Source organism: Haliotis rufescens, unplaced genomic scaffold (assembly GCF_023055435.1).
Source record: "Haliotis rufescens isolate VD_foot unplaced genomic scaffold, xgHalRufe1.0.p SCAF_12, whole genome shotgun sequence".
NCBI lineage: Eukaryota > Metazoa > Mollusca > Gastropoda > Lepetellida > Haliotidae > Haliotis > Haliotis rufescens.
In genome coordinates, this window is record NW_025963802.1 from 2866806 (window position 1) to 2892779 (window position 25974).

The following is a 25974-nucleotide window of genomic DNA, read 5'->3' on the forward strand; positions in this document are numbered from 1 at the left end:
CAGAACATGCATCCTATACCCAGGTGTCTTATGACTAGTAGGAAGTGACGAACAGGACGGATGGATGATCAAGTCCTTTCAAGGTCAGATTCCAACATGTCTAACAGTGTTATCAAGTCAATGATGCTGCTTGATAACATTGTTAGTTTCTACAGCTGTAACAAAAACTTTGATCATCCATACTATCTTGTCATTATTTACATATCTAAGTTATAAATATCACACAGTGGTCATACGTTAGCGATCATGGCGATTCACTACCGGTACAGAAACTTGTCTGGATATTCAAACTCGGGATTACCAGACTATATATAACTGACTAGATCTGCTGAAGTCAAATTGTTTAATGCCGCAATATTTCAGCTATATGAGGGCAGCTTGTAAATAATCAAATCAGGACCACACAATCCACTGATATTGCGAGCAATGATGCACGATGTTGGGGTACGATGACACGTCATCAACCAGGTCACCAGGCCTGACTATCTGATACATTAAGTCGTCTGTAGACTAAAAATCTAGTCTCTGAAATGAACATATCGTACATAAAAAAACAGTTGTTCAGTTATCTTAATAAAAATATAATAAAAAGGAGCCCAGTGACTCTCTTCATTTCAGAGTGATCTAGACTTGCCAAACATTATAGACTTGCATGGGCTGTATTTGATATATATTTGTATCAGGGTCTGTAAGACAGACTAAGTCGTCTGTTACGACCAACATGTGCTGCAAGGGGCCAATTCTACCCCAGAATCCCCTTGAACTCCCATGAATTCTCCATGAATTCCCCATTTAGTTACCTTTTGCAGGCAACGGGTGCTGAGAACGCATTCTACGCCAGTTATCATACACTTTAACAAACATCAACTATTGTACAAACTGTTAGGACGCCCAGAATACAATTGGCTCTCATAATTCTAGAACATTGGAACATTAGTTGTTGTCAAGTTTCATTTTTGTCAAGAAGAGCAATAAAACACCTTCATGTGAGGCACATCGTCATCACACTGGTCCATCAGGGCTTGAAACAATGCTGATTGGTTACCATGGTAATTAATTTTTCCCATAACAATACTGTACAAGCAGAACAAGATTGACACGAGTGTAAACCATACAGCTCAACTTTAGATAGGGATATTCCTATTTTACTATGACACTGTATGATGCACCAACAAATTATTAATAAATATAATATGAAAATAGTTTACAATATCTCAATATCCCTGTCAAAAGCAGAGCAGTATACTTCAAAGTACACAAAAGCCCCTTGTCAGTTTGGTTCAAACTAGTCCAGGTTTACACTCGCATATGTGAATTATACTTCCTGAATTCAAAGACTAACATTGTACTCAAATATTATAATTAAGAGTGAGTGAGTATGGTTTTACTCTGCTTTTAGCAATAATCCAGCAACATCACAGCGGGGGACACCAGAAATGGGCTTCATACATTGTACCCATGTGGGGAATAAAACCCGGGTCTTCGGCTTGACGAGCGAAAGCTTTAACCCCCCCTATTATTAGGAAATATGCATCACTAATATCCAAATAACAATTAAGTTTCAACACTATTGACAAACTTATGTTGAATTCTGCTATTGAGCAACGGTTCTTCATCATATACATATATCAATGACAGTTAAAGATTGACATTTTGATTGAACAAACATCACCCCACCACTTTCACAGCTCATGAAAACTCATGACCCTATTCTATCTAAAAACATAAATTATATTTATATTTGAAGTTATCACATACACATCCATATCACACAGTATGTCAGAATTAGGAATTTGAAAACTCATCAGCCGAGGTTTTTTAAAAATCTAAAATTGTTTTATTACTTAAGGTACCATAAATTATCCACAAAATAACAGCATGGGCTGCATTTATCCTATACTCTCCTAGACACTCCCGTCATCAGTGAATCTGTATCTTCCTGACCCTCGTAGGCAATTCCACGGCGCTGACCGTCAGTGGCCACATTCCTCCTATGATGCCCGCCTGGATGGACACTCCAGTAGCCACAGCCAGTTCAGGGTCAATTGCCGTGTTCGGCTGTTTTCTAAAATAATCCCGTATCAATTCTCTAACTTTTGGTATCCGTGTCGACCCGCCAACCAACACAATCTCATCCACTTCATCCCGGGTAAGCTGGACAGCTTGTAACACCCTGTCAATAGGTTCTAAAACTTTGTTGAATAAATCATCATTCAATTTTTCAAACAACGTCCGTGGGATAGCTTCCTTGAACACTTTGTTTCCCAGGGAGTGTAGCGTGATGACGATGTCGACCGTCTGTTTGTAGGTGAGGTCCAGCTTGGCCTGTTCTACCTGCAGCCTCAGGGCTTGGAGATCCTCCTTGTTGGTCAGCTTCTGGCCGTACATCTTCTCGATCGCGTCCTTCAGGAACAGCAGCAGGCGCTGATTGAAGTCCTGCCCACCGAGTCGGTTATTCCCTAAAACAATCCCATACCATGACATGCCAAGAAAGAAATCTTGTAAGCGTAGATAAAGATCTGAACTGTAGGATTTGAATAGCTTTTGTCACATGTCAGTAGTACAATGAAAAGTAAAGTAAACAAGTTGAGATACCAGCATGACAAGTTTTGAAACTGAAACTAGCATTGTGTGTATCGTCAGTCAATAAAAACGTCTGCCGTGTCTCCAGTTCAGCATTTCCACAACTCTATTGTCATTGATTGGCATTTATTTCTGGCCTTGGGAATGCAATATTTCTGACGTATTTCTGGAATTAATACCGGTTTGCAAAGCTTAAAATCACATATTGTATCCTAGGCACATCTTTCCTGATGAATTTCCTTCCTCATTGACAACTTAAAACATGTGTGAAAAACATCACACACTGGCCCCCCTACTGCAGACTTGGACTTAACCACCACAAAAAATGTGTGAGGAACATCACACCTTGGCCCCCCTACTGCAGACTTGGACTTAACCACCACAAAAAATGTGTGAGGAACATCACACACTGGCCCCCCTACTGCAGACTTGGACTTAACCACCACAAAAAATGTGTGAGGAACATCACACCCTGACACCCCTACTGCAGACTTGGACTCACCTGCCATAGCCTGTGTGAGGAACATCCCACCCTGACACCCCTACTGCAGACTTGGACTCACCTGCCATAGCCTGTGTGAGGAACATCCCTCCCTGCACGTTGAGAAGGGAGACGTCCAGTGTTCCTCCCCCAAGATCCACCACCAGTATGGTCTGCAAGGTGGACTTCTTGTGAAGACCGTAGGCGAGAGCTGCTGCCGTCGGCTCATTGATCACACGGAACACCTCCAGACCTGGCAACCAGGGACAAAATCTGTAACAGCCTTGCTGACTGAACACTACTTCAATTAATAGATAAACCTACAGCTAACCTTGCTCTACACTGAAAAGACAGTTTGTTTATCTCCATTCCATTATCTCCATGACTAAATAAAAGGTGAACTCTTTGGTGTTAGCAAATATACTGAGTGAAGCGGCATGGGTTGAGTCTAGTGTTTTGAGTGGGTTATTGATCTGAATTGCGGAATCACCTAACAAAATATGGCGTTGTATATACTCAAGCAGTTTGTTTACACCGTAATACTTCACTCGAACATATGACAGGCATTGAAAGCATATAAACACGGCAACTTGGTAAGCTAACATGAGGTGGGCATCCCTAAAGAAAACAAAGCAAGTTTTGCAAGGCTCTACATTTCGCTCTACATCGCACGTCACCATTATGACGTCATATCGCTCATTGTGACGCAAAAGATACCACGTCACAATCGTATAGAGAAAAGTGCCAAAATTCCTGACAGAAGTTGTAAATAAATGAAACATTTTCGTCTTGTTCAAGCAGGACTAGCTACAAACTCTGGACTAGTATTGAAAAAATGAATTTCTAAGACTGGACAACCATCCTGCAACTGAGAATTGGAATGTGGTGCTGTTCTAGAACCGGCCTCACCTGCTAGTGCTGCAGCTTTGATGGTGTAGTTTCTCTGCATGGCGTCAAACTCTGCGGGGACTGACAGTATCGCCTTGGAGACTGGAGCGCTGAGATTAGCCTCTGCAGCAAGCCGCAGAGTATCCAGGATAATAGAGCCCACGTCATGAGGGGTGATCTTCTTCTCGGTGCCGTTCACCGTGACAACATAATGCACCATCCCCAGCTCATCAGCCTCCAGCTGCAAAAGAGGTCACCATCAGATTAACTCCCTTGTATAACAGAGGTCGCCATCAGATTATCTCCCTCGCATAAGAGGTCACCCAAGCACCTCACAGCGATATCCTGATCGCTGAGCTCTCAATACCATCGCTGTCACCAGTTAAAGCTCCCTACTGTGATAGGTGGCTACAACCACGCTTGGAGTTGAACTCGCAGCTGACTAACTGTTATGTTTACAAAAAAGTGATGACTGCTGTGACGCTGAATACTCTTACCCCTGCTAAATTATTTTCGTTGTTTGTCAATTTGAATTTCTGCTTCATTACATCTATCATTTAATTGGTATAGTAAGAATGTAAGGGGGAAGTTGATTTTACGTTTGTCTGCAATCTCGAACCAATCTGATCAAACAAACAAAAACGTAAATTCATCCGGGAAATATGGTCATTCGTAGACCAGTAGAAAAGTATAACATTTCTACATTTGGGGTTAGAGGGCAAATATCAAGATTCTTGTAATTGGCGTGCCCACACTGGTGGCAGCTATGTTATCTAGAGTGTATAACTGAGGTCACGATCAGATTATCTCCCTTGCATAACAGAGGTCCAAGCATGTTACACCTTTGTTACACTCTCGGTAACATCGCTGCCACCAGTGTGGGCACAGCCATTACAAGAATCTTACAACCATCTTCGCTACACACTGCCTCAATATCGGCAGTGATTGGGTTCACACAAAGATCATGCACACAATTGGGTTCATTTGACTTCCATAAGTTTGAGACAGTGTTCTACATGATGCAGTATGCCCAAATGTATACAGACACAGACAAAAACAGTATTACATCACAAGGGTTGCACAATAACATTCATTACACCCATTGACAATAAATAATTTAAGTAATTATCAAATCTTACAGTACACTACACTATTGCAATACTTCAGAAAACCGTCATATTTCCTGTGGGGACCCTTGAAAATAATTATTGGGGGTTCTCAACTTGTAGTATTGTAAGTCAAGGTAAAACCCTGTAAAAGCAACCTCATTTCAAGTTGACCAAAAAATAGACACACGAGCTGTTAAGTGTATTCACTGTTGAGGAGGAACATAGTGGACACCAGCAGCCCATGGAGTAGTGACGATGGTTGACAAAGCACTAGCCACCCAACACAAGAGGGAGCATCTTCCCGAGGCAAGTGAGTTAACTGACTATAAAAGTCCAGTTTCCACACTTGCCGAACTAGGCTGGTATTATGGAGTTACATTTTGGCTGGACTAACGAGTCTATGCATAGTCCAATCAAAATCGCGCACCGAAAATCGAAATCCGGTTCGTAAACTGTCGTGCAGATTTCGGTCGACTGCAGGATTTGCAAAGCATGTGCACCGCTAACTCGTTGTCAACAGATATTTTCTAAATCTTTTCATGTTTTTAATCAAGGTGCTCACGTGATTTGATGCACATCGCGATGTAAGACTCTTTTTATCACAATATAGATCTTGATTATCGATCAGATTGTCTTGACTGGGTGACACTGTTTTGTTTGAAGCAAATGCAAGTGATACGAGAGGTTGAATCTGATTGGTCAATAGGAGAGGCATAGAAAGGATATAACTCGTAATAGCCACTGTTGGCGCTACGATCGAGCCCAGGAATTCCAGCCTAGTTCGGCAAGGGTGGAAACTGGACTTTTAATGTCAGTTAACTCTCTTGCCTCGGGAAGATGAAGAGGGAGGTGACATTCTCACCTTGAAGGGGTATTGTTTCTGAGCCTGCTCTAGCTCCTCCTTGCGATACACTTTCCCTATGAACCTCTTGGCATCATACAGAGTGTTCTGTGGGTTGTGTTCCGCCTGGGCCACCGCCTTGAACCCCACGACCACACCCTCCTCACTGAAACAAACATGTGCTGATATTGTCAATGTGTCAATGTACATTTCCTCCTTTTGGGTGTTTTTTTGTTTGTTGAACACTCCACTCAATAAGCATGGTATGACTCCACCCAACGCACTCATATATAACGAAATTACGGATATAGGCAACTCACTTTGTGGTCCCGTGTGTACTCTGTCAACGACAATGTTTATGTTTATCACAAACTGTTACTCTCTGAGCTGTCCACACCTCACCAATCAGCCTATCAAACCATCCGCAGCCACATGCGGCTGTCCAACATGTTCAAAGTGGCAATAAACAACTGAAGGCAAGTAATTAATTGGATTAAGCACTGATGCCTTGTCCTCAATTGACACCCTCAATTAACAATAGTAAAACAGTAACTAGACTAAAGTCACCCTGGTGTATCATCAAAACTGTTTGAAAACATTTATGACATTGTGACAACGCTCAAATAGATTCATCTTTCAACCAATGTGTCAAATAAAATCCCAGATTTCAAGACTGATGGCGAGTGACTCTTGTGTCTAAATGTCAATGAAACTGTATTAATAATATGTTTACAACATGCCTTTACATATGTTATGTATTTACTAATGTTATATATTTTATGTTATTTAGGGGACTAAACACAATACACATCCAAGGCACACTTTTTCTTATTTACCGACTAACATGATGTGGTGACGTGAGTTCATCAGAGATGTCTGACAGTCTAACGAACTACGGTTATAACAAACTAAAACTTGTGGTCCCTTTGCATTTGTTATGACCGTAGTTTACTGTACTGACAAGCGGTTTACGTCAGATGTTGTGTGATGACATACCTGAAGGCGACGACGCTGGGAATGCACTTCTTCCCACTCTGCACCTGCAGGATGTCCACCGCGCCCGACACTGCATGATACACCCCGATACAGGAGTACGTCGTGCCTGGAAATCACAGGTGGCAGACGTTATCAATAATCACATGGCCGGCTTACTTATTTCACGACCATTGTACCTGAATCTTGTGGAGTACATCTCTTAACATGGTAGCCATTTCTATCCTCACCGACAATAGAAACACGCATATCATACAAGTTGGTCAATATATGAAGAATTACTCATATTCAAGAGATATTAGATTTGTCTGATACACAAACGAACATACTGTTCTGTTGTGTGAACCGACACTCATGAAAGCATAATTTATGATGTCATAGATCCATGACTTGACATGCACTATTTGTCTAGTGCAGAGTTAGCGTCTTAAGTTTGGAAATCACGTGCAGCATATCGTGCTAAGAATAAAGACACTCTGTGGTAAGACTTGACTGATTGTTAGATTTGTCATTAAGTGGTACACATTGGAAACATCTCTTCTTTACGTACATACTTTTCTAATGTTTCTACGGTTCGCATTACTTTTGGCGGTGAGTACATTTCCTCACTCTTTGATACACCCTCCCCAGACACCTTGGACACAGTGTTACCGACATGGTAGCTCGATGTGGGATCTACCAGCTGTATCAATGGACTGCTTGCACAATCCTGTTATCACATTAAAAAACTTATCGATGAGTTAGAGGTTTCAAAGTTTTCTTTTCCAGCAAAGCTCACTGGATATACATCTTTTATCTACTATGATGCCATAGTGACAGGAATGTTTAGCAATTTGTATAGGCTTTTAAAGGGCCAGTATGTAGACCGTTCTCAAGCTTTGTATTATGTGTGTGTAAACATAAGACGATAACCGCCGAGCTTACTCGGCTCTGCTCGTCTTATTCCGCGACAGGAGTTACTGCTCCAGTGACCACACCGCATAAGTGTAGGCTTATCATGTGACAAACTTTTCTCTTGTTTGTAAACAAACGCTCTTATTCTGAAATAAGAACAGACGGACCCATGCAATTCTTTCGGTGTCCTTAATATACTGTGTTGCATAATATACTACAACTGCGACAGTGAGGTGCATGATGATACAGCTTGTCTGTCAAAGTGACCGTATAGCTTGCTCTCTGTAGGGCTTCGATGACAGCTCAGGGAGCTGTACAACCAATATAAACAAAGGATAACTACGCAAATGGAAATAGTTTTTCATGTTTCAGGATATTTTCTCATTGAAAGTCAAACATTTAATGACATATGTTTATTTAAATGTGTAGATGAAAAACATGCAATATCGTGTAAGATGTGGCAGGGGTACTCGATGGTCGCAAGGCACTGTGGGCAGGTGATTGATGCCATGGCTTTACAAGGTATTTACATTGTTATCTTGGCCATAATAAGCACTGGCTTCTAATCCAGTAAAGCTGGCAATTGGTATTTTTTAACTTTTCTAACAATCACGACTTTCTCTTCAATTTGCCGTTAATGAAAACATGACCGAAGCGAGACAATTGAAAATTGAGTTGTGCATGAACTAAACGTGTGACATCACACTCAGGAATTATCTGATGAAAGATATAAATACACAGAACCGTCGACAAACTGTCGTTTAAAAGGAAACAACACTCCAAGTTTGAAAGTATTGAAATATGGATGAGCTTTTTCTTCGCAGATTCAAATTTTGCTTATTATGGACTACACTTTTGACTAGAATGACTTTTGTTCGGCGCTATTCTTGCTGCGCTGGGCAAGGTAACATCTATCGAAGGATCAAAGAACGAGGAGCGATATATCATAACAAAGGTATACAATAAAGAGCTGCAGCCAAGCTGATGTATGTTTTTGTTGTTGGTTCGTGCATACACAACTTGAAAGCATGAAGCTATCAGTCAACATCATATCTTATCTCACCTTACATTAAAATACTAGCTTCTGTTTGGCTAAGGAGCGGGCAATAATTTTCCATGTAGCCTTCTTATATACCCCGCTGAGAAATCAATTGGAAGATACCTTAGGTAACATGCTTATCTCGCATAAGTATTGTAGACCTGAAATGAACCGAAAGGAAGCAATTCGGTTTGCGTCATCTGCTAACTGTCAAATTGGCTGAATCAAAGCATTTTACAAGGTCAAACCTCGGATATATGTTCCAGGTCTGTATGAAGGAATGTTTGAGAGATATATTCGTTGTCAAACGGTCCCTTGAGATTGGTTGACAAAATATAATGTACAATAAGTACTACAGCAGTATCCCTTCAGAGACTTCCAATAAACAAACAGGTGAAAACAAACTTATGAATAAAAATATTATCACTAGACATAATGATTTACCATTTTAATTATATTTTCTTTACTGCAAGGCAATGTGTTATATATGCAGAAATAAAGATTCCAGTGTGCAGTTTCTTGTAAACTAAGCCGGGAATAGCAATCGGCTGCACACACTGTCTCACATTTCTACCAATCTCACGGTGATTCAGTTACAAAATACCAAATAAAATAACTTCAAAGAATTTTCATGCTGTGATTGGATGAATTGTATCTGAAACTATTATATTGTCAGAAATAATATATTCCAATATCAAGTTATTTTAGTTGCAACTGTTACTATATGTACATAAAATAATAATAACCACAAGCATAGCAGTTTGGAACAACTTATTCTATTTCTGGATATTTGTTACATATGGAACAATGTGGTCAGTTGCTGTTGAGGCCTCCTGTGTACTTGCTACAGCAAATGAATGAACACGAACTGCAAGTATCGAAATTACAACCGACAAACGTTCTATGTATAATATTAGGCCGTTACCTTGTTTGACATAAGGGAACAATATTCCATACATCTGCAGCTGTATAAAGGAACTTGTTCAATGTCTTGTGTCTTTGTAACAATGTAATATTTTAAGGTATATATACTGTTTCAAGATATCATAACCAATCTTCATCTCTCAACTGATCACGTAAGTTTGTTTCAGGTGCTTCACATAGGTGTCACATAGAGACTGGACGATACACAAATACACCGGTGGAGGAGAAAACGTGTTTTTACTGTAAGAAAGAAATCCATATTTTACTACACTGTCCCCTTTATAATGATATACGTTTTACTCTCTTAAGTAAATGTGTGGATAATGTTGTACTTTTAATGATTTTACAGATGTACAGAAAGTTAGTTTCATCTTAGCCCATCTGGATGTTGTTTTTCATTCCGCCAAAACCTGCAAACTTTTAATACAGAAGCGGAAACAAGTTTTATATTGTATTCGGTAATGGTTTTATTTTGTGTATATTTTATGATATTTCAATGGTATACTTTCTTGTTTTTTTAGTGATAACCTTTTAAGTGTATATAGTTTTATGTTTTGTGTATATTTTTAGTTCATATATAGTCTTTCGTAACCCTTAAAGGGTGGCTCACTTTTTATTGTATTTTGTATAGCATATTTTTACCCTGTACTTGTGAGGTGAGACTTAAATAAATTATCTGTCTGTCTGCCTGTCTGTCATATGTCTCATTGGTCAGCTAAGATAACACATGTGACAACAATGTCCATTATCACCATGGTTCATTAAAAAATCCATTGAGTTAGACAATAATGAGCAATCAATCAATGTTCTATCAGCTAATCCTTTGAACAAAGAATGTTGCTTTTACAGAGGCACTTTACACCCAGATATGGGTGGTTTACTCTCACTTTGCCAGCAGGCTGGGGAGATTAACTTGTACGGTCCAGTGACTTGCCTATGTGTATTCCGTCTGCTTTAGTAAACCTACACATATCAAAACTTACTTTTGACAAATCCACTGTGCATGATAACAGTGATTAAAAAAACAATGTGTTATCGGTTAATCTATTGATAAATGATTTCTTAGCAACTCTACAGACCATATTACATAACATGTAATACACTCACCACATCAGAACTGGATTTATAACCCAATCTTTGATTGAATAATTACCCCAGACACAAGAAATGCCAAATGCAACACACCGATTGCTAGCTATTCTTGACAATGTTGGAGGCAGGGGTGAACGTTATTGAGTTATTTTGCATATTCTTTGTCAGGTAATCTGAGTGGTTCTACCACTAATTATACCTGTGATGAAGTCACTGACTAAGCATCGAGTAAATGATGACAAATACACAGGTGTTTATACTTGACTACATAATTGTACATACACATTTGCACAAGCAGACAGATTTTGCAAAGTGAAAGGTTATTTAAAGCATCATATCTAATCAAATGCGAGGATTCAAGGGGATTTCCCCTTTTCTGTCAATGAAGTCCCCCAATTGCCCCCTCGTGGTCCAAAGCCAAGTTTGTAGGGTCACTCATGCTAATTCTGGCAAATATGTGGGATAATTAAAACAGTGCCGACAAGAGGACTGACAATTGGAGTGTTGTTTCCCTTTAAGACATTAACTTGCCATTCAACAGGTTCAAAATATCTTGAATTTATGTCCATAAGAAGCCCATTGATATAAACATTGATCTGAATGTCCACAAAGACAGGCAGATGTATACAAGGTCCAACATTATCAATATCAGATAATCTGATCAATTCCAGTTCATGAGATCACTAAATCTTACCTAGATCAATTCCAACTATTTTTGGTTTTGGTGGTGGTAAGTATCTCTGAGCCCAGTAGCCTGCCAATAACACGGCTAATACCGACGTTCCTGTGTGAGAAAAAAAAAGAAAAGAAAAGGTGTAATTTCTTGAGCGCTCATAAGTCATCACTTTGTCATCAATCCCAGAGAGACCTGTGAAGATCTGGGGTAGGATAGGTCTTCAGCAACCCATGCTTGCCATAAAAGGCGACTATGCTTATGGGATCGGGTGGTCAGGCTCGCTGACTTGGTTGATGCATGTCATCGTATCCCAATTGCGTGGATCGATGCTCATGATGTCCATCGCTGGATTGTCTGGTCCAGACTCGATTATTTACAGACCGCCGCCATATAGCTGGAATATTGCTGAGTGCGGCGTTAAACAACAAACAAACAAAACAAACAAAAACAATCCCAGACAAGACATTTATCTGCAAGCACAATTTACTTCTGGTATGAATGAGACAAGAAGTCAGCCAAGGAAATAATGCCATTTTCGTGTCATTACAAACATATGTCTATTTTATATAAAATGTCAAATTGGTCGAAGCGTGCGAACCTCCGTGGAGCCGGCTCGATCACTCGACTCTCGTGAAGTCTTAGCCGTCTCTTTCTCTGGCTGATCAGTGAACTCTAACACTCATTTTCAATCTGACCTTGATAATCAGTCAACTTACCAAGAATAATGAAAGCAGACCCCATAATCAGCTTTCAAGTCAGTTGAGAAACACTGCTGTTTCCATATGTTGATGTCAACGTGGGTTTCTCTCAGCTGCTTCCGGGTACAACGCCCCCTGGTTTAAGCCAAGGCAGATAACTCTAATATCTAGTCTTTAAAAGGCATTTTGAACTGAAACACATTGGAGAGAATTTATGGATGTCAACTTTCTTATTATGAGGAACACAAAGTTTTGGAATATATGCTTACTCCTTCATCAGGTGAATGATTGCTAGGATTCAGAAACTTAAATTAAAAAGAAGAATGAATCTTCACCGTTTACAAATAAAGCAGCCACACGACCGCACGATTCCACTCAGTGAACATTTAGAAGCATGTGGAAACGGAAACTTTTTAGTTTTCCCGCTATATAAGCTAAATTTTGATCATGAACCTACATTGTTTCAAAAAGAGAAACATTTCATTCATAAATACGCGCCTAAGTTAAATGGGTTATTACATTTTTCATTGGGTAACCAATATTTTTTCACTCATCCATTCAGCACTCTACTGGGGTTTTCCCCCAAATTAGTGAACATTTTAAGATTTAAAAAAAATAATGAAATAATATTTTCGATGTATATAACTGTTCTAAATATATAGGCTTGACTCGGAAAGTAAATTAGCTCGTTATTGTGTCTCGGAAATTAGCTCCTTTACGTTGAAAGTAATTTGGTTTTTAATATTTTCGGGGGGGGGGGGGGGGGGGGGGGATTTTACGCAAATACGCTGCTTATCTGTAGCTCTGGTAAGTACTATGCAGGTTGTGGGGGCCGATTACCCTCGTATTTTCTTAAGATTTGTAAAAACTATTTATCGTGGGTTTGTGAATGGAAAGTTGATATCGCTACAGTATACTCCCTAATAACGTAAGTGTCATACTTAAATTACCAGAAATGTAGGTAGAAACAGCGGGGAACAATCTCTGAAAGACCAGAAATCGTAATGATAACTTCACCGCCCGTATAGCGATTCGATAGAAAATACCAAAGAACAAGTCATCAGTGCCGCGTACAACACGGGAAGAAATTTAAAACATGACCAGAGATGCAGTGATTTTACGTGCGCATCAGAGCTGAGGCCAGAGGATACTGCATAAATTTACTATAAATGTTTATAGTTTTGATCCTGGAAAGTTGTCCGTGACCGCAAAGAAGAGTCTCTTTTCAGCAGAAATGGCCGGTCGTGTTCAGAATGGCCGCCGAAATATAAGAGAAATGTTCTAGTGCTGGGTGGTCAAACTTTGACCTAAAATTGTTTCCATTTCATGGGGCATACACACTGCTAGGATACACAGGAAGTTCAACCTGCTCAATCCTAGTATAAACAAACATCAATAGCAAGTTCTGCCGGTCAATGCAAGACACGAAGCACACTTGGCAACTTCGTACATTTGATCGAAAAACACTGCGCCGCAAAACCTACGTGCTTTCAAACGGCAAGGCAATAATTGTCAGAATTTATTTTCTAGATTGTTGAAGACTGGAAAGGTTTGTTCTGTGATCCGTTTTCAAAAGCATTCATATACTAATGCGTCTCAGCTGCCGACATTACTGCAAATGTAATAGTAATAGTAAAAATACTGTTATATGTACCGAATAAAAAAATTATAGGGAGTGGTGATTTGATGTTTCAGCTGTAAAACCACATATTGTTTTAAGGTATGGATATTCCTTAAAGGAATACACTTTGCAACAATGTATTATTTGTGGCAGACAAGTTCTGTATTTTCAACACTCTGAAGCATAATAATTTTTGTCAAGAATGTTTTAGCACAATTAATTATTTACGCTACAATCCCAGCACCCCACCCCAGAATACCAAATGGTAGGTCCCTTACTTAAGTCATTCTTTGAACTCTTACAGTAAACTAAAGCAGAAATTAACAGAGTTAACATTGATCCTTATTAGGTATTCAGTAAAGTTGCAGTTAGAATGTGAAACTTATTCCATGGTTTATTAACTAAACCGATGACTAAGTTTAAAGTCTACTGTGCACGTTTGTATTAAAGATAACACCTTAGAAAAGGTCATGTGAATTATATACTTACCATTTGAGACAGGTTATTGAAGGCGAGGCGTGGGAAAGCGAACTACAACATGTAACGACTCCTGTAACGGTCACTTTCTTTACCTGATTATATATTGGAAACAGATCCTTTCTTGCACGCCATTTTGTCAATGATCTGTGTCTACAATTGGTTTGTGCACGTGGTTGGCGATTGTTGCGGAAGCCAAAGATCGCGATCTTAGGGATTACAGTAATTGTAGCGATAGGACAGTGGAAGTGGAAGTGGAAGCAGGGCGAAGGCATAATTCCCTCAACTTTCATTGGGATTTTCCGACATTCCGGATCCATGATAGTGAAAATAATCCGCCATTCAGCCAGATTGCAGGAATTGCAATGAACACACACACACACACACACACACACACACACACACACACACACGCACACATTTATTTTGGGTAGACAGGAGTCTAATGCCAGTCCATCGCAGTAACGAACGAGAACCAGTTTGTTTTAAACTGTCTCTGCGAGGAGCTTTGACGCGGCGTCTGTCTACCTAAACAATTAAAAGCGCAAAAGATTGCGAAGCGTACTAACAGTGAAACCAGTTTACGAGGAGCGTTCTCTGGATTGTGCTTGCAGTTACCTAGCTATACCGAAATAAATATTTGTTTGCTAGGTTGATATTCTACTGCGTCGGGCCGTTTTTTTATATTACATTACACTTGGCTATATAATAACAATAAAGAATTCATTATATTAGCTCAGAGTATTACTGAAATATTTTCGTGAATGAATATCTTTATTGCCTCGATTATAACAAGTTCTTGGGGAACACAACACGGAAGTAGGGGAAAAACAACTGAAATCATTATACTGGAACAATGTAGTTTAACTTTACTTCAAAATATGCAAATAACAGTGGAAAATCTTAACGTTTGCTTTGGTTGTAAAATATAATATATTGCTTCCCACAATGATATTGTTGTCATAAATATGCCATAACGACGGAGAAGTAGGTATCGGTATTGGAGCCGAGCATATCGTTCTCTGTTAACGATATCGATAGCGGAACAAAGGGCAGTGTGATAATAGGTTGCACTTGAGAGATACGTAACGTGGCGTCTAGTGTTGAACTTGGGAGATCTTCGCTTGGGTCGAACTGTACTTCGAGATTTGCCTTTTGGACCAAGACAGCAGCTTGTCCGGACACTGTACGTGAAGCCCTACACTGAGACACACGACACTTCAAACAGGCGAGACGCTCGTACAGGTCACTCTGACCGCATTGTTCCTGCATAATGTTAATCAACCATGTATATCACATCGTTCCATTAACCTATAATATATGATAATATGTGTTAATGTATTCTTTGTTCACTGATGCGTGTCTTGAAAACATGATTGGACTCGTGTATTTGATTAATGTATGCTCATTTCTATAAACGGCCTTGAATCAATATCCTTGTTTACTTGGAGAAACACATTCACGCAGGTATCTGTCCGACACAGTTAACGGGCATACACTGAGTTGGCTTCAAGCTAAGTGTGATACGTACTAGCCTGTTGGGATTTATTATCAGTAACGTTGACCTTGTTCGTGAATGTACAGCGAATGTTGATATCGTCAGGTAATATGATCGACAATGCAAATAAGTGCACATTCACATTATCATAACGGGCATGCCAACCTTAAGACGTCATAGTGTTAGAGCAGCACTGCCAAGCTCGACGTTGGTTATTCCTGTATCATTGCAGCAGTGCCGGAAATGGTCCCATTTTAAATATTCCTTTGATGTGAATTGTGAGTATGGATCTGTTGAAAACGCCACAACAGATGCATCATTTGTTCTTAATGGGGGCTGTGGGGTAACCAGGTTCTCGTCACGCCAATTGTGGGAAGCCCATTTCTGGTGTCCCCGCTGTGATTTTGCTGGAATATTGCAAAAAGTGGCTTAAACCATACTCACTCACGCTTCTGAATGAAAAGAAGCGTGTATAAAATGTAACACAAATGCATACCTGGATCCCAACTAGAAAATGTCGGGAAAAGAGATCTTAGCTGTGACAACTACAGAGCTCCAGATAAGCTGCGTATCTGCGTGAAATACGCATAAAAACTACAGAAATACGCAGTAAAATAAAATCCAAGCGTATCAAATACGCAAGGAATATTATAGATACGCTACAAAAATAAAACTTGTGCGTTTCATCAAAATAGTGTTAAGTTACCCTGCGTATTCGATTAGCAAATCAGCAACTTATTTTGAAATTATAAACGGGCATTCCGTCAACCTTGCCAAACTCCACGATGACAGTTACATCATGATTATTTGCAATCACACTTTCTTGTGGAAGTATCGTGGTATTTTTGAGTCCCATAAAGCTCTAGAACCCACAGGACACCAGTTTGCAGGGACTAGATGAATAGTGTTTTTAAATATTTAACTTAAATACCCACATGTGTAAAAACAAGTGGGTAACAGAAATTTGAATACCCAGATAGAATTACTGATACCCAATGATTTTAAAATGCATGGGTAAAATACCCACAACACCAAAAGCTTATCTGGAGCTCTGCCGACTATATTTACATACGTCTGTACAATGTAATGAAACAGGTATTGAAACGTAGAGGTTAACTCAGAAACCGCTTCGAAGAAAATGTAATTGTGAAATCAGTAAATGGCCACATAAATCAATGAATAGTTCATCAATTATTTTGGAACACAGTTTTAGGTTACAATAAAAAGAAAATACACGAAAAAGTGCAAGTCAAATACGTTCAGGAGCAACAAGTGGCAGGCCCTATAACTAACGACCGTGCCGTCGCAGGCCCTGTAACTAACGACCGTGCCGTCGCAGGCCCTATAACTAACGACCGTGCCGTCGCAGGCCCTATAACTAACGACCGTGCCTATAACTAACGACCGTGCCGTTGCAGGCCCTATAACTAACGACCGTGCCTATAACTAACGCCCGTGCCGTCGCAGGCCCTATAACTAACGACCGTGTCGTCCCAGGCCCTATTACTAACGACCGTGTCGTCGCAGGCCCTATATCTAACGACCGTGCCGTCGCAGGCCCTATATCTAACGACCGTGCCGTCGCAGGCCCTATTACTAACGACCGTGTCGTCGCAGGCCCTATAACTAACGACCGTGTTGTCGCAGGCCCTATATCTAACGACCGTGTCGTCGCAGGCCCTATTTCTAACGACCGTGTTGTCGCAGGCCCTATATCTAACGACCGTGTCGTCGCAGGCCCTATAACTAACGACCGTGCCTATAACTAACGACCGTGTTGTCGCAGGCCCTATATCTAACGACCGTGCCGTCGCAGGCCCTATTACTAACGACCGTGTCGTCGCAGGCCCTATAACTAACGACCGTGTCGTCGCAGGCCCTATAACTAACGACCGTGTCGTCGCAGGCCCTATATCTAACGACCGTGTCGTCGCAGGTCCTATATCTAACGACCGTGCCGTCGCGAATGAGAGGTGTTTTGAGGTAGGTATCCGGTCTTCACTTGGCAAGTATTTAATACACAAGTCAGGCCGAAAACGTCGCTCTTAAATAGGTACAGACAGCCTTCTGGAAACTCTCTCATTCCGAATCTTCTTGAACGACCAAGCTTGCAATGTCTGGTTCCAACAACAAGGGGCAGGTAACTCTAATCACTTCCTGCCGCCACCAGTACCCTACATTTAACTGGCCCTTCAATCGTTTGCTGCCACTGATCACAATCACTACCAATACATGTACTTCCGTTTCGTGTGCGGTGTGGGTAGCCTATATGGCTGGAACGAGTCCAAATTTACTACCCAGGTACCCACCCCCCTATTACCCGACCCTTCCCGGTTACCCGCTGTGGGTCTCAAGAAATAGGTACAAATGTCCGATTGGGAATAGTTTGACCGTAGTCGTGGCAAAATGTATTTAGATACTGCATAAAACGATCTGGTCATGCATTCACTGAAGTTGACTGAAGTTTTATCTCTGTTCAAACATATAAAGTCAGAGGGTTTGCGTGCATAGTCAGAAGGAAATGCGAACATTAGTCACTGATAGTGTAACCTTGGAAGTTCTAGATAATTTTTGCCATTGAACAATATATCACGTGACTAACCACGGGTCCGGGTAGTCCTGTGGGTATCCGGGTCCTACGCAGGAACCACCCGATCCGGGTACCCGAGTTACCCGTCCGAGCCCTAGTAGCGTCGTGATTAAAGTTTTCACCATTCAGACCCGTGAATATCGGATGTAGAATAGGTCTTCAGCAACCCATGCTTGCCGTAAAAGGTGACTATGCTTGTCGTAAAAGGCGACTAACGGGATCGGGTGGTCATGCTCGCTGACTTGGTTGATGCATGTCATCGATCCCAATTGCGTGGATCGATGCTCATGATATTAATCACAGGATTGTCTGGTCCAGACTCGATTATTTACAGACCGCCGTCATATAGCTGGAATATTGCTGAGTGCGGCGTTAAACAACAAACAAACCATTCAGGCTGAAGGCGCTGGTTTGCATCCCCACATGGGTACGACGTGCAAATCCAACTTCCGGTGTCCCAATGTCGTATTGTTGCTGGAATATTGCCGAAAATGGCGTAAAACCATACTCACTACAGTTTCTACTGCCACAGATATTTCTTCCACATACCACTCTTACATTGGCATTGTCCTTGTAGGGGCGGTCAGGTAGCCTAGTGGTTAAAGCGTTCGCTCGTCACGCCGAAGACCGGGGTTCGATTCCCGACATGGGTACAATGTGTGAAGCCCATTTAAGGTGTCCCCCGCCGTGATATCGCTGGAAATTTGCTAAAAGTGGCGTTTAACCATACTCACTCACTCACTCTTTGTCCTTGTATTGAAGTGCTGGGGTTCAAGACTGGACTCTTGCAAAGATAAACTCCACCTCTTCAATCTCAGCTGTTTGTGGTCAGTGACCGCTTCCAACAGGATACCCTGTTCTTTCCAAATGCACCTCAAAATGTTGCAACGACAAAATCAATGGATGCGTTTCTTATTCTGTCATGTATTACTTTTTGTCTTGTGCTTGGCAAGTTTCTTTGAAATGTGTGATCAATTGCCAGATTCAAATTTTTCTCAAGATTGGGGCTTTTCAAGACAGGAGAATTCCTGAGTACAGAATTTACTCTTACAAAAGCTGCATGGCAGTGGTTATCCCAACGAAATTTTGTCCTTGGCCAACAAATTAGTCGTGAGAGGGGCCACTACTTTTGCATTGACGAGTTGTACCTGACCTTGACTGACTAGTAAGGGGGTTGATTTGTAAGTTCTAAGCCTTACAGGGAAGGAATTGGGTGAAAGTGAAATATTTTCTTATTAACTGATTAACACAAAAAAACATCAGTTGAGTCAACTGTCGGAAAACTAAGCAGAGACCTGTGACCTTTAATGAGGCGTTGAAAGCTAGTCTGTGCATTCTTTTAACCATTATGGCATAACCTTGTACTGATGAAGTTTATTTAGTGCAGGAGAAGCAAATTTTGGGATTTTGTGACGACATATTATTTCACTAATGGCTGCAAAACCAAGAGCTTGTTTACTTAGAACTGTAAGCTTAAATAATCTTTTTAATAAAACACCTAGCAACAATGTATTTTTTTAGCAGACAATGCCGTTTTTAAAACAGTCTGAAGCATGATTAGTTTTTTCAAGCATTTTCTGGTACAATTTATCCCTTTAGATAAATAGCATGAACGCCCAAAATCGTGAATTTAATCTGACAACTGTCTCAGTTGAAATATTGCCGATGTGACGTTAAATTTTAACTCACTCACTCACTCTGTTGTTCTGAAGTAAGGGGATCTGATTTTACATCAGGATTGCTGAACACCTGAGAATGGTTAAGCCTAGGGCCAGCCTTCTCAGCCAAATCATCACATGCTCTCTGGTAAACTCTGAATTGCACTTATCGATACAGATTCAATAGATGAGACAGTAGCAATGACGTTTGGTGGCTCATGTTCAGACCTGTCATAATATTCCTTTATCATATTCAAACGACACAACCGTTTTTGTTTTCCCAAGCCTTGAGTTTGGACAGTGAAGTCAGTTTCACGGACTTTCTTAGCAACCATTACATATAAAGGTATCTAGCTCTCAAAGGTTGACGGGGGCACCGGTGGCCCAGTCGTCTAAGGCGCCGCGATTCGGTATGCAGAGTTGCGTCCCTTGGACACTCCAGAAACCTATGATTGTGGGTTCGAATCCCGGTTCGCCCCAATTATGTTTCTAGTTTTGTCAGCACCATACCCGTGCTCGTGGGTTTCACCGAAGTGGTAAACGTCTTAGACCTGCATCATTTCGGGCTTTCCTGTCACATTAAACTGACACGTCGTGATATAACTGGAATAATGTTAAAAGCGGCGTTAAACCCAACTCACTCACTCAAAGGTTGACCGGGGATGGGCAATAACACAAAAGGACATTGCTAGGACTGAAATGTCAACCTTTGGAAGTTTTATGATGGTTGGCCTCAATTTCCAAAATGCATTCTGGCAAATGCTCTAGCCTTCAGAAGTCATAAAGTATACACATAGTCTTGTAAATTTAATCTGATTGACATTTAAGCCGCTGTTCTTTTAAATAGCTTAGTGATTCTCTAACCATGAGACCAAAGACTAACGCAAAGGGACTGAACCCTACTTCCTGAACTGACTCCCTAGCTGCAAACAACGAATCATCCCACTCCTCAGTTCTAAAGCAGTAAATCCTGATGATAGTTTTAAGTGTCCGATGAAATCTCTCTCAGGCACCTTGTGAGTTTGGGTGATAAGCACTAGATTTGATTTGTCTAATCGCCAACTCATACATGACCTAAAACAACCCTGACATGAAATTCGATCCTTGATCAGACTGATGAACTTTGGGTAGGCTAAGTAGAGACAGAGATATAATAGTGAATTTCTTCATTTACAGGTGAGACACTGTAAGTAGATGTGGTAACATCATCATGGATATCCATACCACATTACCTGACACTGTTCCACAGAGCGCTCCTATATCTGCCGACCAGGTGAGAAACAACGCAGGGGGATTCGGGTGGAAGGTGGACGACATCACCCGCCTCAAGCGCTTCCTGTGCCTGGGTTCAGAAGGAGGCACGTACTACATCTCACAGAAGGCGTTGACACAATACTATGTGGGGTGTATTGTGAATCTCATCAGTGAGGGAAAGGGAGTGGATGTGGTCAAAACCATCAAACAGTTTAGTCTGGAGGGACGCACAGCCAAACAGACATCCATCCTACGTGCTCTTGCTGTCTGCTGTAGAAGCACTGATTTAACCACCAAACAGGAAGCCTACAAAGCTCTGGGTGACATCTGCCGAATTCCGACATTCCTGTTCGAGTTTATTGAACGGTGTGAGAGTCAGGGGAAGACCACAGGATGGGGACGGGCGCACAGAAACGCCATTTCGGCCTGGTACAACAAGTTCAGTGACGACCCTGTCAAGCTAGCCATGCAAGTCACGAAATATCGACAGAGGAAGGACTGGTCGCACCGGGATGTCTTGCGACTATCACACACCAAACCCGCCAACGAGGCCATCGGTGTCGTCCTGAGGTATGCCGTCAAAGGACTGGCGGATGCCAAACAAATGTACGACAAACCGGAACTGGAATCTTCAGCTGTAAGGAAGGTCCTGCAGTTTCTGGCTGTTGTGGAGGAGGCCAAATCGTGTAAGGAGGAAAACAAGATGGTGGAGCTGATTCGGCAACATGGACTTGTACGGGAGCACATCCCCACATCGCTGCTGTCGTCTACTACTATTTGGAAAGAACTGCTTCAGAAAATGCCAATGACAGCCATGATTCGGAACCTTGGTAAGATGACCTCAATCGACGTTCTAACAGCCGGATGTTCCGAGGAAGATCTGGTGGTTCAGAAACTGACAGACCGAGACTCCCTGAAACAAGCCCGGATCCACCCGTTCAATGTGTTGGTGGCGCTGAAGACCTACTCAGCAGGCTGTGGAGAGAAGGGCAAACTAACTTGGACAAAATCTGATCGTATCGTAAAAGCTTTGGATGATGCTTTCTACATGTCCTTCAAACATGTATTGCCAACGAACAAGCGTTATCTTCTAGCAGTGGATGTGAGTGGCTCGATGGACAGCTCAGTGATTGGTACACCGTCAGTCTCGTGCAGGAGTGCTGCTGCCGCCATGATGATGGTCACGAAGCGGACTGAAGAGCCAGACAAGTCCACTGTTGTTGCTTTCTGTGATAAGTTAACCCCCCTTGACATTGGACATACAGATGATTTAGACACAGTGACAGGCAGAATAAATGACGTGAATTTCGGAGGGACTGACTGTGCGCTGCCGATGGTCTGGGCCAAAAAAGAAAAGAAGATGTTTGATGTGTTTGTGGTGTACACGGATAGTGAGACTTGGATCAGAAACGTTCATCCGTCTGAAGCTCTACGCCAGTACCGGAAGTGGAGTGGATTGTGGGATGCTCGTCTGATCGTCTGCGGAATGGCCAGCAATGAGTTCACAATAGCAGACCCGGATGATCCTGGGATGATGGATGTCGTGGGCTTTGATTCAGCTGCCCCAGAGGCCATGCGCTCGTTTGTCATGGGCGAAATTTAAATTCGCAGTGATGGTTATCTTCAGTAAAAGAAATTGCCATTTTCAGCTTAAACGTGCTTTAGAGACTGGTCATTTATATAATAATATAATTAAATGACCAGTCATTTATCAGTTAAATGTGCCTTACCAGAGCGGAAATAGTCAGGCATACTGACAATTAAGCTATTATTTCTTTTATTTGTATCAGAGTGTGCAAGAATGTGGATATTACACTCTTCAAAAAAAGAAACGTATAGTTAAAAAATAAGGATATTTATTAAGCGGATGTAAAATTATCTACACAGAATATGCGTGAACACAATCAAATGAAATTAGACACAGTGATCGACAAAAGCATTGTCATCATTGGCAACATTAATTCAGTTCAGTCATTGCACATGTGTAGCCACAAGGGGGCGTTATGGTCAGTACCTGGTCACACCACCTCTTGCAGCCGTCACTGCTCGACACCTCCTTGGCACAGATTGCACAAGTCGTCGGATTGTTTTTTGTGGGGAATTCTTCGCCATTCCCCCTGTAAGGCGTTGGCGAGTTGTGCCAGTGTGTGGAGACGCTGGAGACGTTGACGGACGCGTCGATCAAGTTCGTCCCACAAATGTTCAATCGGGTTGGACGGCCATGGAAAGACATTGATGTTCTCATTAACAAGGAAATTAACTGTTACACGTGCTGTGGGGGGCCGAGCGTTGTCATGTTGGAACAGCTCCCTCTGGCGGTCCAAAGTTGTGAGGACGCAGAATGTGGTCTATGTATCGGTTTGCTGTAAGATTGCCCTGGACAACCACTAACTGTGATCTACCCGTGTAGGATATGGCTCCCCACACCATGACATTCACTCCACCAAATCGGTCCACCTGTCGAACGCAGTTCGGCGCAAAACGTTCATGTCGACGTCGGTATGCGCGTTGTGTTCCATCCCGTCGTTGAAGAAGAAAACGTGACTCATCGCTGAACCAAACGCGTCGCCATTTCCTGAGATCCCATGCCTGAACTCTGCTGCACCACCGTACACGTTGTTGACGGTGTAGACGTCGCAAGACAGGTCCAACTATTGGTCGTCTCGCTCGAATTCCCACTTCCCTCAGACGATTTCTGATGGTTTGGTCGGAAATTCTTCGCATACCAGGCACTTGTTCTGCAGTGTCCGTTGCTGTAGCACATCGATTCCAAAGGGGATGCAAGCGGATGTACCGATCATGAGCAGGGGTGGTCACTCTTTGTCTTCCACTTCTGGGATGATCTTGAGTCGAATTAGTGCGGGTATATCGATCCCATAGTCGAGATATGGTGCTTTGGTGAACGTTGAAGTGTCTTGCAACGGCAGACTGGGACTCCCCTGCTTCCAAACTTCCAATGGCGATATTTCGGTCAGCTGCAGTTGATCTTGGCATTTTTCGATCTCCGTTCACGTCAGAAAATTCGTAATGAACTGATGAATTTTGTACGGTCTTTTATAGTCAGTGTCTCTGTTCTTGTTTCCAACACTTTGCACGTGCATTGTGCTGAAAACTTCTTCTGAAAGCAATTTCCGTGCATCCTTTGCATTTTTGCTGATAAACGTTTATAAAGAGCATTTTGAAATGTGTTTGTGCGCAATGCACAACAAACATGACATGATTAACGGGAATCCAACATAAGAATTGTCTTTATGACGATTGCTGGGGGAAAAAATCTAATTAGAATTCTCAAAACACCTATTTCGGAGGTTTCTTTTTTTTGAAGAGTGTATTATTTTTCATTTTTTCATTCACCTCTTTGTTGTGAAATGTCGGCCGCTTATTTGTACTTTGTAAAAAAGTCTTGACGTCTGTGCTTTCTATCATTTGGTTGGCATCTTGACTGTGTTGGCCTGCCGATTGTGTCGCATTCAGCGAGCATGAGCCCTTTCAAACTTTGGGGGCTAGCTGTGCACTGATGCAGCATTCTCCACAATCTCATTAAAATAAGATCTTAGTTCTTGTCGCTAAACAAAGAATTTGACTTTTATGCAAGCCCCATGCATTTCCCTCCCCAAGGGATTCCATATGCATTGTTTAGCATCGTGCTGACAACAACCACTCAGAAAAACAACAAAATTACGCAATTATTCAACATTACGAAATACCACGCCTGTCCGAAAATGAGCGTCTGCGAGCCATTGGTATGCTTGAAGCAGGATCGAGTCAACGTGATGCTGCAAGACAATTTAACGTCCACAGAAACACCATTTGGTGTTTATGGCAACGTTGGCAACAGACGAATGCAGTCAGAGACCATCCTCGGGGTGACAAGCCACGCGTAACCAATAATCGGCAAGACAACTGGATTCGAACAACACACCTACAAAATCGATTCCAGCCAGCAACAGCGACTGCAAGAATTGACAGGAAACCACCGTCAAGCACGTCTACAGTGGTGCAGACAACGGCCCCGCTGGACGGCCATGCAGTGGGGACAAGTTCTATTCACTGACGAGTCTCGTTTTCACCTCAGCCACAGCGATGGACGGATTCGAGTCTACCGACGTCGAGGTGAAGAAGATCGGTTCGGGGGCGGCAGCGTTATGGTATGGGGTGGGATTACAGCAAGACAGAGGACCCGTTTGATAGTGGTAGAGGGAAATCTCAATGGACAGCGCAACCGCGACGAGATCATCGGCCCTGTTGTTCTACCGTTTTTGCGTCGTCATGGCCCAGGCATTACCGTTCAACATGACAACGCCCGGCCTCATATTGCTCGACTTGTTCTGGATTCCCCTCAACAAAACAACGTGAATGTCATCCCCTGGCCGGCTCGCTCCCCTGATCTCTCACCAATCGAGCACATGTGGTATGAGATGGATCGGCGCCTTCGACGTCAACCACGTGTTCCACAGACACTCCAGGAACTTCGAAACATGCTCCAGCAGATATGGACAGATATCCCACAGGACTTTGTGCGACGCCTGGTCCATTCCATGAGATGAAGATGTGTTGCTTGCATCGCAACCAGAGGTGGACACACACTCTATTGATTTGTAAATTGACATTTTGGCATGTTCATGTTTATTTTATGAAATCACGCATTTTCTGAAGTC

At 41.9% G+C, this 25974-nt stretch overlaps 2 protein-coding genes across 3 annotated transcripts; one reads left to right on the plus strand and one right to left on the minus strand.

Moving 5' to 3' along the window:
* Positions 1–698: 698 nt before the first annotated feature.
* LOC124138102 (heat shock 70 kDa protein 13-like) lies at positions 699–12371 on the minus strand. Its single transcript, XM_046504637.2, has 7 exons — positions 12237–12371; positions 11539–11628; positions 6899–7004; positions 5924–6068; positions 3974–4193; positions 3147–3317; positions 699–2459 (listed from the first exon to the last, which is right to left on the minus strand). The coding sequence occupies exons 1-7, from the start codon at positions 12259–12261 to the stop codon at positions 1921–1923; spliced, it is 1296 nt and encodes a 431-aa protein (XP_046360593.2). The 5' UTR covers positions 12262–12371; the 3' UTR covers positions 699–1920.
* A 2815-nt stretch (positions 12372–15186) lies between these two features.
* On the plus strand, positions 15187–24321 carry LOC124138101 (RNA-binding protein RO60-like). Of its 2 annotated transcripts, none has more exons than XM_046504636.2 (2): positions 15187–15502; positions 21239–24321. In XM_046504636.2, the coding sequence occupies exon 2, from the start codon at positions 21273–21275 to the stop codon at positions 22917–22919; it is 1647 nt and encodes a 548-aa protein (XP_046360592.2). In that variant the 5' UTR covers positions 15187–15502; positions 21239–21272; the 3' UTR covers positions 22920–24321. The 2 variants fall into 2 exon arrangements, with proteins under 2 accessions (XP_046360592.2, XP_046360591.2); XM_046504635.2 differs by having other exon boundaries at positions 15189–15544.
* Positions 24322–25974: the final 1653 nt, after the last annotated feature.

Bases quoted from the DNA above. Each gene is read 5' to 3' on its own strand.
- LOC124138102 (XM_046504637.2), bottom strand. From the start codon at position 12,261: ATGGGGTCTGCTTTCATTATTCTTG. The intron at 11,629-12,236 runs GTAAGTTGACTG...TTTCTCACACAG, and splicing joins GTCTGCTTTCATTATTCTTG to GAACGTCGGTATTAGCCGTG. The intron at 2,460-3,146 runs GTGAGTCCAAGT...GGATTGTTTTAG, and splicing joins CCTCACACAGGCTATGGCAG to GGAATAACCGACTCGGTGGG.
- LOC124138101 (XM_046504636.2), top strand. From the start codon at position 21,273: ATGGATATCCATACCACATTACCTGACACTGTTCCACAGAGCGCTCCT.